At 44.8% G+C, this 12,504-nt stretch overlaps 1 protein-coding gene across 1 annotated transcript in view; it reads left to right on the top strand.

Annotated features, from left to right (window-relative positions):
• Positions 1–12,504, top strand: part of cacna1ba (calcium channel, voltage-dependent, N type, alpha 1B subunit, a) — a gene marked incomplete at both ends in the record, with an annotated part of 109,690 nt that overhangs the window by 86,426 nt on the left and 10,760 nt on the right. Inside the window, 12 exons of the mRNA XM_080466528.1 lie at positions 498–699; positions 1,174–1,338; positions 1,883–1,993; positions 2,067–2,150; positions 4,304–4,420; positions 7,073–7,138; positions 7,221–7,312; positions 7,632–7,782; positions 8,402–8,529; positions 8,671–8,767; positions 11,463–11,568; positions 12,326–12,433. Coding sequence (XP_080322654.1) covers positions 498–699; positions 1,174–1,338; positions 1,883–1,993; positions 2,067–2,150; positions 4,304–4,420; positions 7,073–7,138; positions 7,221–7,312; positions 7,632–7,782; positions 8,402–8,529; positions 8,671–8,767; positions 11,463–11,568; positions 12,326–12,433 — 1,427 coding nt within the window. The remainder of the gene's footprint in view (positions 1–497; positions 700–1,173; positions 1,339–1,882; positions 1,994–2,066; positions 2,151–4,303; positions 4,421–7,072; positions 7,139–7,220; positions 7,313–7,631; positions 7,783–8,401; positions 8,530–8,670; positions 8,768–11,462; positions 11,569–12,325; positions 12,434–12,504) is intronic.

The raw sequence follows: 12,504 nt of genomic DNA, 5'->3' as shown, positions 1-12,504 counted from the left end.
TGTACTTAATTCATGTTGTCCTGGTTCGTCTTTCTGTTTCATTTTTGATTGATTTCGTGGTTTTTGTGTTCAGTGCTGTTTATTTTCTCTACAAGCTTCTCAGCTTCTCTATTTCACCTTAAGAAACTTCACAATCAGAGGAACATGTGCTTGATATAATAGGATATGATGCTGGCTCATACAACCGCCCCGCTGTTATTTTCTATCTGTGGCCTCCACTTCCATGACCTGCTCAGACCTTTCTTCATCCTTTTACACTTCACGTCTGAGTAATTAGCAGAAGGTTAACGTATGAAAATCTCATCAGAGTCGATTATATGCAGCTCTCTTCTTCAACCTGGAGGTCGTTTGTGTAGCGTTGTGTTGCTGCGTGAGCTAAATAAACCTTCATATCTCTAATGCTGAATACTAATCAGTTACACACGAGCTGGCCAGGTTACGTCTTCAAAATGAGTTTAAGGTGACGAAGGTTTGAATCCCGATCATCCTGCCTGCAGCGTCTTGAAGCACTCGGTGGACGCCACCTTTGAGGACCAGGGTCCCAGTCCAGGATACCGCATCGAAATGTCCATCTTCTACGTGGTCTACTTCGTGGTGTTCCCCTTCTTCTTTGTCAACATCTTCGTGGCTCTCATCATCATCACCTTCCAGGAGCAGGGAGACAAGGCTCTGTCCGAGTGCAGCTTGGAGAAGAACGAGGTAACTTCACTGCTTTTTGTAAGAACACTTCAGGATGCAGGGGGACTGCAAATACGGCTTCATTCAGTCTTTATTTGCTGTATTATCAAACTTTGTGTTTGATTTACACAGACAATTGAAATAATTATTTGATTTAAAGGAGCCGTCCATCCAGACACCCAGGGACTAAATGGAACCGATTGTTCTTGATAGACTGTAAAGTGCAGATTTATTTATTTAATGTTAACAAAAACAACATCCTTCGTTTGTTGACGTTTATCTGTGAGAAATGGCTTTGATAAATAAATATTCTTAACATATATTGTAGTAGTTTACTGTATTATGATAATACAGCAGTTTGCCTCCTGATCCCCCCATCCCATAATAATCTTCATGTCTCTTTCACTGTTTAGGAACCTGAAGTTTTTTTGTTCTCGGTATAAATAACAGCTGCAGTGAAGCAGAAGTGTTTTCCTCTTTCTTCCTGTGTCGCAGAGGGCTTGTATCGACTTCGCCATCAACGCCAAACCTCTGACGCGCTACATGCCCGAGAACACGCAGTCCTTCCAGTACCGGATGTGGAAGTTTGTGGTCTCGGCTCCGTTCGAGTACTCCATCATGATCATGATCGCTCTCAACACCGTGGTGCTCATGATGAAGGTGGAAACCTCTGAGAACACTTTGCCAATAATACAAGAGTCTTTGAATTAAGGAGAAAGCCAGAGTCCTCCATGAATATTTTCCAGACTATAAGTCACATTTTCGTTTTTATGGAAAACGTACGTCATTGGAAAAGGCAATGAAGATTTTCCCTGTTTGGGATTCAGTTGGATTAAACTAAAACAGACTCTTCACGCTTTTTTTTTTTTTCTTATCTTTTATAACGTGGCCTGTTTCAATAATTTCATCAAATCAGGAGTCACAAAGTCAAAGCCTTAATAAAGATAACTTTGGAAAACAAATACGACCTTAACGTCAGTGTGACTTAATCTTCATCGTACATTTTTTGAAAAATGCAATTGCTACTCACGGGCGACTTCTATTCTGTAAAATACGGTATTTTAATCTTCAATATCAGCTTTTTCTTTGTTGTGTACAAACACAGATCCAGACAGTCCATGAACACACGATTTACTATAACTTATCCATGTTTTGAAACTTTCCTGGGAGAACCTAACCTTCGGTTGTGTTTCACGTTTTCTAGTTTCATGGAGCGCCGGACTTTTACGAAGCGATGCTGAAGAACCTCAACATTGTGTTCACCACTCTCTTCTCGCTGGAGTGCATCCTGAAGATCATCGCCTTCGGTCCTCTGGTGAGCGCCCGTTGCGGAGCAGCCCTGGAAAACAAGCCCGACTCACCTCTGACTCTGAACGTCTCTTTCTCAGAACTACCTGAAGGACGCCTGGAACGTCTTCGACTTTGTGACGGTGCTGGGCAGCATCACCGACATCCTGGTGACCGAAATCAATGTAAGAGCACGGTTTGTCCCGGAGCGGAGCCTGTGCGGCTGCGTTAGTGAGAACGAGCTAATGAGGCACGTCAGCAGAGACAATTGTCTGGCAGGGAGCCCGAGCACCTTGTCCCGGGGACGAGTCTGAGCCGGGCCTTTGCTGATAGGATGGATTTATCGCACAGGAGCTTCTTTGAATCCGCCGTAGAGAGTTAATATGCAGCCTCTTGTGTTGCTTTCTCTGTTGCTTCTCTATTCATTCAGTTATCTCTGTGTTTAGACCGGGGGTGTCAAACTAACAGCGCAGCTGCATTCAGTTTCACCTTGACTTTATTAATGTGCAAAGAAAACGCGAAGCGCTCTTCCTCGTTTGTCCAAGAGTTCAGTAAGGCTGGACGACTTAAGGCAGAGCTGAGACGAAGCAGTGAACAGCACACGTTCGTACAGGAGATCATTGAACATTAATGTCACGACTAGCAGACTCACATTAGCATGAATGCTATGCTTTAAGGATGAGTTTGTGAAAAAGTGCATTATGTGGCTATTACAGTATTGAAATTAGTGCGTGTAGTTAGAGTTTGTTTGTGTGTGTACTGAGAGTGTCTTCATCGGAGACTTTGTTTACGCAACAGTGTTTCAAGTAAAAGTACGCTGTTTACACGGCAACGTTTTGAAAACGCTCTGCGTTTCCATGGAAACGGCAGAAAAGCTGAAGCATCACTGTGTTTCATTGACCGTAGAGTCCCCGTGACAGTTGCTAGCACTGACTTTAAAGGAAACATCGCAAAAGCTAGAAAAGACAAGCGTGAGCCTGCAAGTCAAGACTGAGGGCGGAAAAAAACCTAAACGACATGATGAATTAAAAAATAATTCAAAAGAACTCAAACATCAGCTAACTGAATTGCCTGCTCAGATTAACACGTTTTCAGTTTGGGTTTTCAGGTATATGTCACTATTATTTAAATGAGGGTTTTCTGCTGCTGTAACAGCCACATAGTGGACACTGATTTTTGCCCATGTGATTCTGAAGAGACGCCTTCTTTGGGCTTTGAACATTTTAAGAACTTCTTTGCCCTGAAACTTTCTAGGTTGTTATTTATCGGTTAATCCTGCGAGACCAAACTGGAGCGTATGAGCTGGGTTTGACACCCCAGCCTCAGGCTGCATGTTCGTTGACCTGTACCACTTCCTGTTGTGCTCTATGACTGTGAGTGTTCTCCGGCCTCTCCGGCCTCTCCTCCCTCTGCCACGCTGTCTCTCTCTTTATATCTTCCGTCTTTCTCTCCTTCCACATCCTCATCTTGTTGATTGTCGTCCTGCGGTGTTGCCATGCTCCGGTCCCAAACGCCCACAGACACAGGTGAGTGACTTCCTGTTGCTGTTCTCAGTGCAACACACACCATGTGGACAGAAGTATTGGGACGCCTCCTCATTACGCCCACAGAGAAGCTTAATAGACAATGTTAACGGTCACAACTTATTAGAATGTAGAGTACTTGATGCTCACGGTTTAATGACACATTTAGATGATCATGTGACCTGGAACCTTTTGGCAACCTTGAGTCCAATAAAAAGGTGGGACACCAGGTTAAATGTAACTCAAAGCTCTTCTGTTTGTTTTTGATTTGGGAAAATTACAGTTTCAGTATTTTCTTGCCGCCAAATTAGAAATTACTTCAGATTTTCCATGAAAATGTAAAACTTCTTAGTTTGAGATCTTGGTCATGTTCGAATTATATTGTTCTTTTGCTCTTGTTTCTTCTGACACTTTAATTCTTAATTCACTTCTGCTACTGTTTGCGCTGTCTTTCCTGTCTCTTGTCTTTTTCTCTGTATTGGCTGTTTGCACCAACCCACCAGAACAAATTCCTCATATTGTGTAAACTCCACCTGGGAATAAATCTGTTTCTGACTCTTGATTCTGAAATCTGTTTCTCAATATAAATCAAATATCATCTGTAGATTTATGAGATTTGTAAATCATTTACGTCTATCAATGCACTCCAACTTTTTGGGGGAAATTGGGGTTGAAGCTTTCGGTAGAAGGGGGGATGGGAGTGTTTCAAAGCAGTATTAAGTAAACCTTCTAAGACTTGTGGTTGCATGTAAGTTTGAGGCGTTGCGATCTGAGTGGTGTTGGTTTGAGTAGTGGACACTGTGTGTCTTCAACAGGACCGTTTGCTGAACCTGAGCTTCCTGAGACTCTTCAGAGCCGCTCGGCTCATCAAGCTGCTGCGGCAGGGCTACACCATCCGCATCCTGCTGTGGACCTTCGTCCAGTCCTTCAAGGTGTGCACGCACACACACACACACACACACACACACACACACACACACACACACACACACACACACACACACACATAGACCGCTGGTTTAATCTCTGTGTGACTCCATGAGCAAAGCTCTTAACCCCCAACTGCTCAACCTGCTTTCCTTTAATTCTGTTCAATTCCTTTTATTTCCATAGCGCCAATAACAACATCATAATTTTAAAGGAACCTTGGGAGAGAAAAAAACAAACAATTCCACATGAGCAAACAGACAAAAACAAAAAGAGAGAAAAGGCAAGAACGGCAACAGAGAGAAACTAACTAAAATGGTACCATTTCCATAAGTTATCCTGTAAACTGTCCGTGAACAGCAGGTCTGACACAAGTTGTACTTGGAAGTAAAGTTCAAAAGATCAAACGCTGAGTTTAAAAACAAAATGTGGCAGAGCTGTCGCACGTAGAGATCGAACGCATCGGACTGTGGTTCAATCAGCAGCTCGCTGCCACTTTTAAATCTCAAACCAAACTCAAAAACACTTTTTTCCACAAGACTTCTCAGTAAGATAATTTCAGAGGCGTCGGCATGTGGACAATCAAGCAATCCCAGAAAAAAGACAACAAACATGTATCCAAACAAATCCCAACAATTATAAAGAAATTAAACTTTAAGGTGCCGACTGTGATCTAACATGATGACTCCAATCCGGCATCGGAGGCTGATTGGACGATCTGATTAAGGGCCAGATCACCAGACTCGACTTAAAAGTGCAGATTGCTTGATCCACTGCAGCGAAACTAGAACAGCTGAAAATCAAGACTTGCCATTTTTAGAGCTCCCTTTTTCGCCAACCAATATTTTTTAACAAAATTCTGAGATCAGCTGCAAGAGGTTCTCGGCAGTATGAATTTCCAGCAGTGAACAACAAATGTTCTGCATCGGTTTTGCATGTTTTGTTCTGCTTCAGAGGCTCTGGGGCAGTTCAGGGGGGCTGGAAGGGTCTCATCTGAGCTCTGCTCAGCAGGGCTGGACTTTTTTTAAGAACACTTCGATGATTTCCTGAACCAGGAGGACATGCCACAATCTGTTAGGCCCTGGTTTGAATGACATTTGCACAAAAATGCTTCAGTATTTCTACGTTGTCGGGTCCTCTTGGTTGACATTTACCTAAAAATGCATTGGAGCTCCGACACTGTATCTTTGGACGATGGCAGACAGGGACGATGGCAGACAGGGACCATGGCCCATATTTTGAATAAATGCCACGTGAGAGAGAAATCCAGAAATGTTTGAGTCACTGTCTTTGGAAGAAGATTGATAGTTAAGTTTAGTTTGAAGAGGAACAATCCTGTTCCGATGCTTGTGGTAGAGATAACTTTTTACTTTGGCGCTTCGCGCTGCCACAGACCAGAACTCTGCTTAAGTTTGACTCCGAGTTGCTGGAGTCTAGCAGAGAGAGTAATGCTCCCTGCGGGAAAAGCAGGTGGTCTGAAAAGCTCAGACAATAAATAGATAAATCACCAACAGGACCACATCCTTTCCTCTGAATTTATCTTGTTGCTCTCAGGCCGCCATATTTTAGCGGCACAAATGAGGACAAATCCGTCTTAGTAGGACTTTTGTTTTGGCTCCTGGATCTTGGGACGATATGTTGCCCCGACATCAAGCAAGATGAATGTTTGTTATGCCCTTGTGCACACTATATGCTCATGTCAGTGGTATGGAAACCTGACAAATACAAGTATTAATATCGGTTTTATCATATTTTCTGTAATGATGAAAAAGCAATTAATTATTACAAAAAACCTTGTACACAGACTCAAGAAGCCAATCCAGAGACCATTCCTGTGTCTCCTTTGAGATTTTGTCCCATTTGGAGAGATGTTGGAGACGTTCAGTCAACATTTATTGGTCTCTTTCTTCTGCATCCGTCCAAAAGGCTCAGTAAACAAGAGCAAACATCTAAATTACCTTTGAATGTTCATTTCATTGAACTCTGAGCTGCTCCCATGCTAACTGATGGAATTACATCAGGAGGTCCAGGATATAGACCAGCTCAACCAAGATTGGGCCACAAAGCCCAGTCACCCTGACCCGTGTCTTCTCTGGGACTTTATAAACTTTGTCTCCTGGAGAAGGAAGTGAAACGAGACTCACATTGGAACCTGTGGTCGCAACACGTCGTCGAACTGGTCTCAGTCTAGAATCTCCTGGATTAACTCTGTCCACCAGTTATAATGGGAGCAGCTCAGGGTTCCACCACATGAACATTTGAAGGAGGTGTCTAGATGGTTGGTCTTCTTTGCTCTGCTGACCCCATATTGGCTTGATGGATGAATATTTTTGGATCAGTTTGCTTCTTTATAGGGTTTGTTTTCGCTCCGTGTTTCTGACTCAGCCCACTGCTTTAGTCAGCTGCTCTCGGCTTAAAGATTTCCCCCGAAGCTGAAGACTTTTTTTTTTTTCTTTTCTTTTTTTCTTCGTCTGCACTGATTTGTGTCTGTTTTGGCATCTTTTTACCCCGAATAACCCTGGTCTATAAATAAACATGAGCCTTCCTTCTCGCATACAGTAAATCCCTGCACAGATAAACTCAGTCACGCTGGCTGGAACAATCCTGAGTGGATGTAAATAATTGAGTGTGTTTTGGTTTGCCGTTGTTCCCTTCAGGCCCTGCCGTACGTCTGCCTGCTGATTGCCATGCTCTTCTTCATTTACGCCATCATCGGGATGCAGGTGAGTGACTCGGCTCCAGTGCGGACGCCACGCGTCGGGAATACCGAACCTGACGCCCGGCCTCCGTGCGTCCCTGCTGCAGGTGTTCGGGAACATCGATCTGAACGAGGACACGGCCATCAATCACCACAACAACTTCCGCACGTTCCTGCAGGCCCTCATGCTGCTGTTCAGGTCGGGGAAGCTTTATTGTACAGGAGGCGTCTCGTAAACACTCTACATCACTATGAACATACAGTTTTACTGCAGAAGTCATCAGTCAGAGGAGAAGCAGGACCTCGGCTGAACTCTGGGGTTTCATGTTTGTAAGGGGAATTGTCCTGAAACTCGGGAGGACTCGTGTGTTGAGTCCTCTTTCAAATTCTTTTAAATTTAATTAGAAATAAATGAAGGCAGGAATAAAGTCCTCTCAGTTCTCCTTGTTGGGGCTTGACACGTCAGGTACCTTCACGCCCCCTCTTCGCTTCTGTTCTCTCTTCTCGGGGGGCTTCAGGAGTGCGACGGGCGAGGCCTGGCATGAAATCATGCTGTCGTGTTTGAGTCACCGCGCCTGTGACGAGCGATCGGGGTCTCACGGGAAGGAATGTGGCAGTGACTTCGCCTACTTCTACTTCGTCTCCTTCATCTTCCTCTGCTCCTTCCTGGTCAGTACTGAGTAGTACACTACTTTGGAAGTAAGGGATTACTGTTGCGAAATGATAGTTGTCAAAATCTCACTGTAGAGTTCTGTAATAAGGGAATGATTGAATGAATGGTTCATTTCTGTTACAGTGCAAAAATTAAAGTTTTGTGTATTCAGTTTATAATGCTTAATTTTCTTTTTCTTTTCTTACAATTTCTGTAGCCGAAATGGGCTAAAGCCAGAGCTTAATTTTGCCTTTCCCCTAAAAATCTATAACGTTACCCAGGAAACCAGTGAGACAAGAGACACAAACTGAAAAGGCAAAACATAATACAAGTAATACAAAAGAAGAGAAAAAAATAAAACTTACTTTAAGTTATTCTTTTTAATCATTTCAGATTTCAGTCATTTTCCATTGCAATCGTTAATCATTTTACATTTCAATGTTTTTTTTGAAGCACAACAGAAATTTCCACAATTTTAAGTTAATTTAACTACAACATTGACAGCAAATGTTATGCTTGTTACTGGTAAACTAGTAAAGTATAGGTTTGTTTATTATTACTGGGTTCCAACAGGAGACGGTTAGAAATGATCAGAAGTTACTTTTCAGTCAGTGGCTGCTGGTGGCTGTGTTGCAGATGCTGAACCTGTTCGTTGCCGTCATCATGGATAACTTCGAGTACCTGACCAGGGACTCGTCCATCCTGGGCCCTCACCACCTGGACGAGTTCATCCGGGTGTGGGCCGAGTACGACCCGGCTGCGTGGTATGTCCCCGCCCCCGGCCCCTCCGCCGTCCTTCCCTCCCCTCCTCTGGATGTTAGCGGCCTGGTCCCACTGATGATTAACTGTTGAATGTGAAGCTGTCCTCTGCGTTTCCTCATTGATCTGCTTGTCTTTTCCCGCAGCGGACGGATTTCCTATAAGGATATGTACAATTTGTTACGCGTTATCTCGCCCCCCCTCGGCTTAGGGAAGAACTGCCCTAATAGGGTAGCATACAAGGTTTGCAAATCCCAGACGTTTCCGTCACCGGGGGTGCTTTGTGTGCCTCTCTGCCACGAGACTTTCTTTAACTGAATGGCTGTGCACCAACACGAGCACCCGCCCCTCCAAGTTGTCTGGCTTTGGTTGATGACGCCGGAGTGGAAACAAAGCTTTCCAAGCCACGGCACGCCGCTTCCCCCCACCCCTCCTCATGCTGTTAGGAGAAGATTGGAGCAGCTCCAAAACAGAAGTAGGGCTGATTGGAGGCGACCTGCGGGAGGAAGGCCGGGCGCTGGCCTGAAGGTGGCGCTGAAAGCTTTGTCTCCGTGCACCCTGGTTGAAGTTCCAGCGGGATGTCTGCGAGCATGCCCCGGCAGACATCCCCGTCACAATGCTCTCATCTCTCTCCCCTCCCATCCTCCTCCTCCTCCCCCCTTCATCACCCCATCTTCTCCTCTCAGGGATCCTGAGAATCACCGCGATGCATCCCCGCGCCCCCACGCACCGGCCAGGGGATGGCATCCACCTCCAACATCTCACTCCAGGAAATCTATTAACACCAGATTTCTGTTTGTCCTTATCCATTCTCCTCCTCCTCCCCTTTGTTCCTCTCCTCCTTCTCTAACTCCCCATCCTCGTTTTTTTCTTTTGTTTTTTTTGTTCTTTTGTTTTCCCAACCTCGTGAAGTGGCCGTATCAAGTACCTCGTTATGTATCAGATGCTGCTCCACATGTCCCCACCCTTAGGTTTGGGAAAGAAATGTCCGCCCAGAGTCGCCTACAAGGTAGACCCTCCTCTTCCTCCACCTTGGCTCGAGCCAGTGTCTGTGCTCTGCAGTGTTTCCCCTCCTCCTCTCCTTCACTTTGTTTCGCTCTGATATTTTGGGGTGCGAGCCCCACCCCCCCTCCCCTCCTTTCCCCTCTTTCCTCATCTCTCCTGTCTCTCCTGCTTGTGTGGGCTACAAGCCATCACTAAAGATAATGACACGTCGCTTATACCAGACCACCCGATCAGGGCCTAAAGAAACTTACTATGGAGCAGTGTGTGTGTGCGTGTGTGCGTACGTAGCTTCTGTTGCTTTTCCGAGGAAGAAACACTTTCTATGTGTGCTTTTCACTCTTTGCTGCTCATTCCCTCTCATCCCTTCTCCCATGTTATCTTCACTGTGTGTAATATTTGTGTGTGTGTGTGTGTGTGTGTGTGTGTGTGTGTGTGTGTGTGTGTGTGTGTGCGTGTGCGGTCAACATAAAGGAGCACAATCTGCATTTAATCTGTTCGTGCAGTCCAATCACTATTAAAAATAAGGATCAATACACACCAGAACATTTAAATGCCTATATATTTTTGTGGGTGATCAACAAAGAATAACACCATGAGGGTTCAAATGAGGGTTGCGTGTGTTTACATGAGGACGATCTGCAGGAAACAGTATCGTTTCTGAATTAGTTTGCTTGTGTTCACATCTCCTAAACGTGATTTAGGGTTAAAAAAAAAAAAAAAAAAAGTCAAAAGGTGAAAATCTGAGGTAAAACAAATAAAACTACTTATATTAAAGTCCAGAGTTAAAGTTTGAGCTACAATGACTTTACGTTTTCACTAGATCTGTGCGATTTGACTTTCAAGCCACACAAAAAACAAATCCAGTCCATCTTTTGGGAAATATCAAGATGATGCTTTTAGATGTTTTCAGTCAGAAAACTCATTAGATTTGCGGCCAATGGCGGCTTAGAGTATTTCTCAATGCGTTCCCTACACGCCAACTCCATCGTTTTCAGCGTTTCTGTCGTTGCCATGGAAATGGACATAGTTTTCGAAACGTTGCCGCGTAAACGGGAAACTTTTCTGAAACAAAAATGCCAAAACGATGCGTTTTCACCTGAAACGTCACTTAAACGGGGCCTCCTATTGTTTCACCTCAGGAATTTGGTCATTTGAGTTTTTGAGGATTTCCAAGAGGAAGTAAAAATAAGTGTGTGTGTGCGTGTGTGTGTGTGTGTGCATGTGCGTGCGTCTGTGTGTGTGCGTGCGTGTCCACTCCGCCTCATCCTGACTGGTCTCCGACTGTCTGCACTGCCTCCGTTAGGCGAATGCTTTCTGTGTTCAGGGGAGCTCAACTCTTAACCCAGCCCACACGCAGCATCCCGTTCTGCATCCGGCGGTGCCATTAGCCTCCTTTCGTCAATCATTTTTATTTGTGTTGAGTCTTCCTGCTCAGGCTGCCCAAGCCTGGAGGAATGGACTCTCTTTGTTTTCATTGCTACTAGCTTATACACGTAGAGCGCACCCGGCCTCCTCAACTCCAAGTTGATGATTGCTAGGATGGCGAGCACAGAGTGGAGCTCCTGCGACTGTCCAGGCACCTTCATGGTTATGCGTTTACATGCCTTCTCTCACCTTTCTTTGGGTCGATGTCAGTCTTGCACCAGTGCACTTTGACTTGCGGCGTAGTGCATACCGTAGCCAGTAGCAGTGAATGTGGATGTCTAGCTTGTCTCTTCTGTACGTCCTCGTCGAGAAGGCTCTTTGTGTGCTGAATCTCGGGAACTCTTTGTCGCGAGCCACCATGCGGCCAAAAACTGCACCCTAAAATTTGGCGGAGGGGAGTGAACCTGACGGCAGCACACAGATTGAGTTCTCCGGGTGGAGTCTGTGTTCTGATTGGCCGCGGCTGATCGAGCTGACGCCCATGTGTTGCCCGCCCTTCTCCACCCAGCGTCTGGTCAAGATGAACATGCCCATCGCCGACGACAACACGGTCCACTTCACGTCCACCCTGATGGCTCTGATCCGCACCGCGCTGGAGATCAAACTGGCCTCAGGTGAGACCCGGGAAGCGCCGCACGGCTCCTCGGGTTTTTAAATCGTACAGTGAGGTCTGCGAGGTCAACCAGAAAAAACTGTTTTTACCCACTTTTCATTGAATGAGAATCTACAGAGACGTCACCTTAAAATCAAACTTCGACTGATGATACACATTTAGATTTAACTTTACATGATGTTCCAAAATGGAGTTTATGTTGCATTTGAAGAAATGTATGGAACTATAGCAAAGACAGGAAGATATTTTAACTATTTTAGGTATTTTAGTGACTTTACTCATTTCAGCCATTTTAACCATTTTAGGTATTTTAGTCATTTTAGGGGTTTTAGCCATTTGGACACTTTTTAAGCCATATAAAATGTTCCCGCTGTTTCAGTTGTTTGAGCCATTTTAGCTGAGCATGCTGGCTGTTTACCTCTTGCAACTCTTTTTAATATTTTATGCTACTTTTAACAGTTTTATTGATTTTAGCCACTTTAGCAGTTTTAGTGATTTTATCGTTGCCGTTGTATCTGTTCGAACCATTTTAGCTCTTCGTTTAGTTTGATTTTGTTATCGACCAAACTCTTCATCCGTTCCCCTTAAAATTCTTTCATTGTTCTGAATGTTTCCACTTCTTCTTAAATGTCTTTTTTTTTTTTTTTTGCATAAATATGTAAAATTCCCTCCAGATTTGCTCCCAGAGCCAGCTGCAGGTTATTGTTTGAGCGAGCGAGTAAAGCTCAGAGTCTGTCTCTTCCTTGGTGGATTTTCAGGCATGGTGGCACAGCGGCTGTCCGACGCTGAGCTGAAGAAGGAGCTGTCCACAGTGTGGCCGAGTCTGTCTCAGAAGACCATGAACCTGCTGGTGACGCCACACAAACGTACGTGTCCGCTCCTCACCTTCATGAGAAACAGACCCTTCCTAATAAAAAGGTCCACACCTCCTGTATTC

Source organism: Lipophrys pholis (genome assembly GCF_963383615.2).
Source record: "Lipophrys pholis genome assembly, chromosome: 7".
Taxonomy (NCBI): Eukaryota; Metazoa; Chordata; class Actinopteri; order Blenniiformes; family Blenniidae; genus Lipophrys; species Lipophrys pholis.
This window is presented reverse-complemented; position numbering and strand designations above follow the sequence as displayed.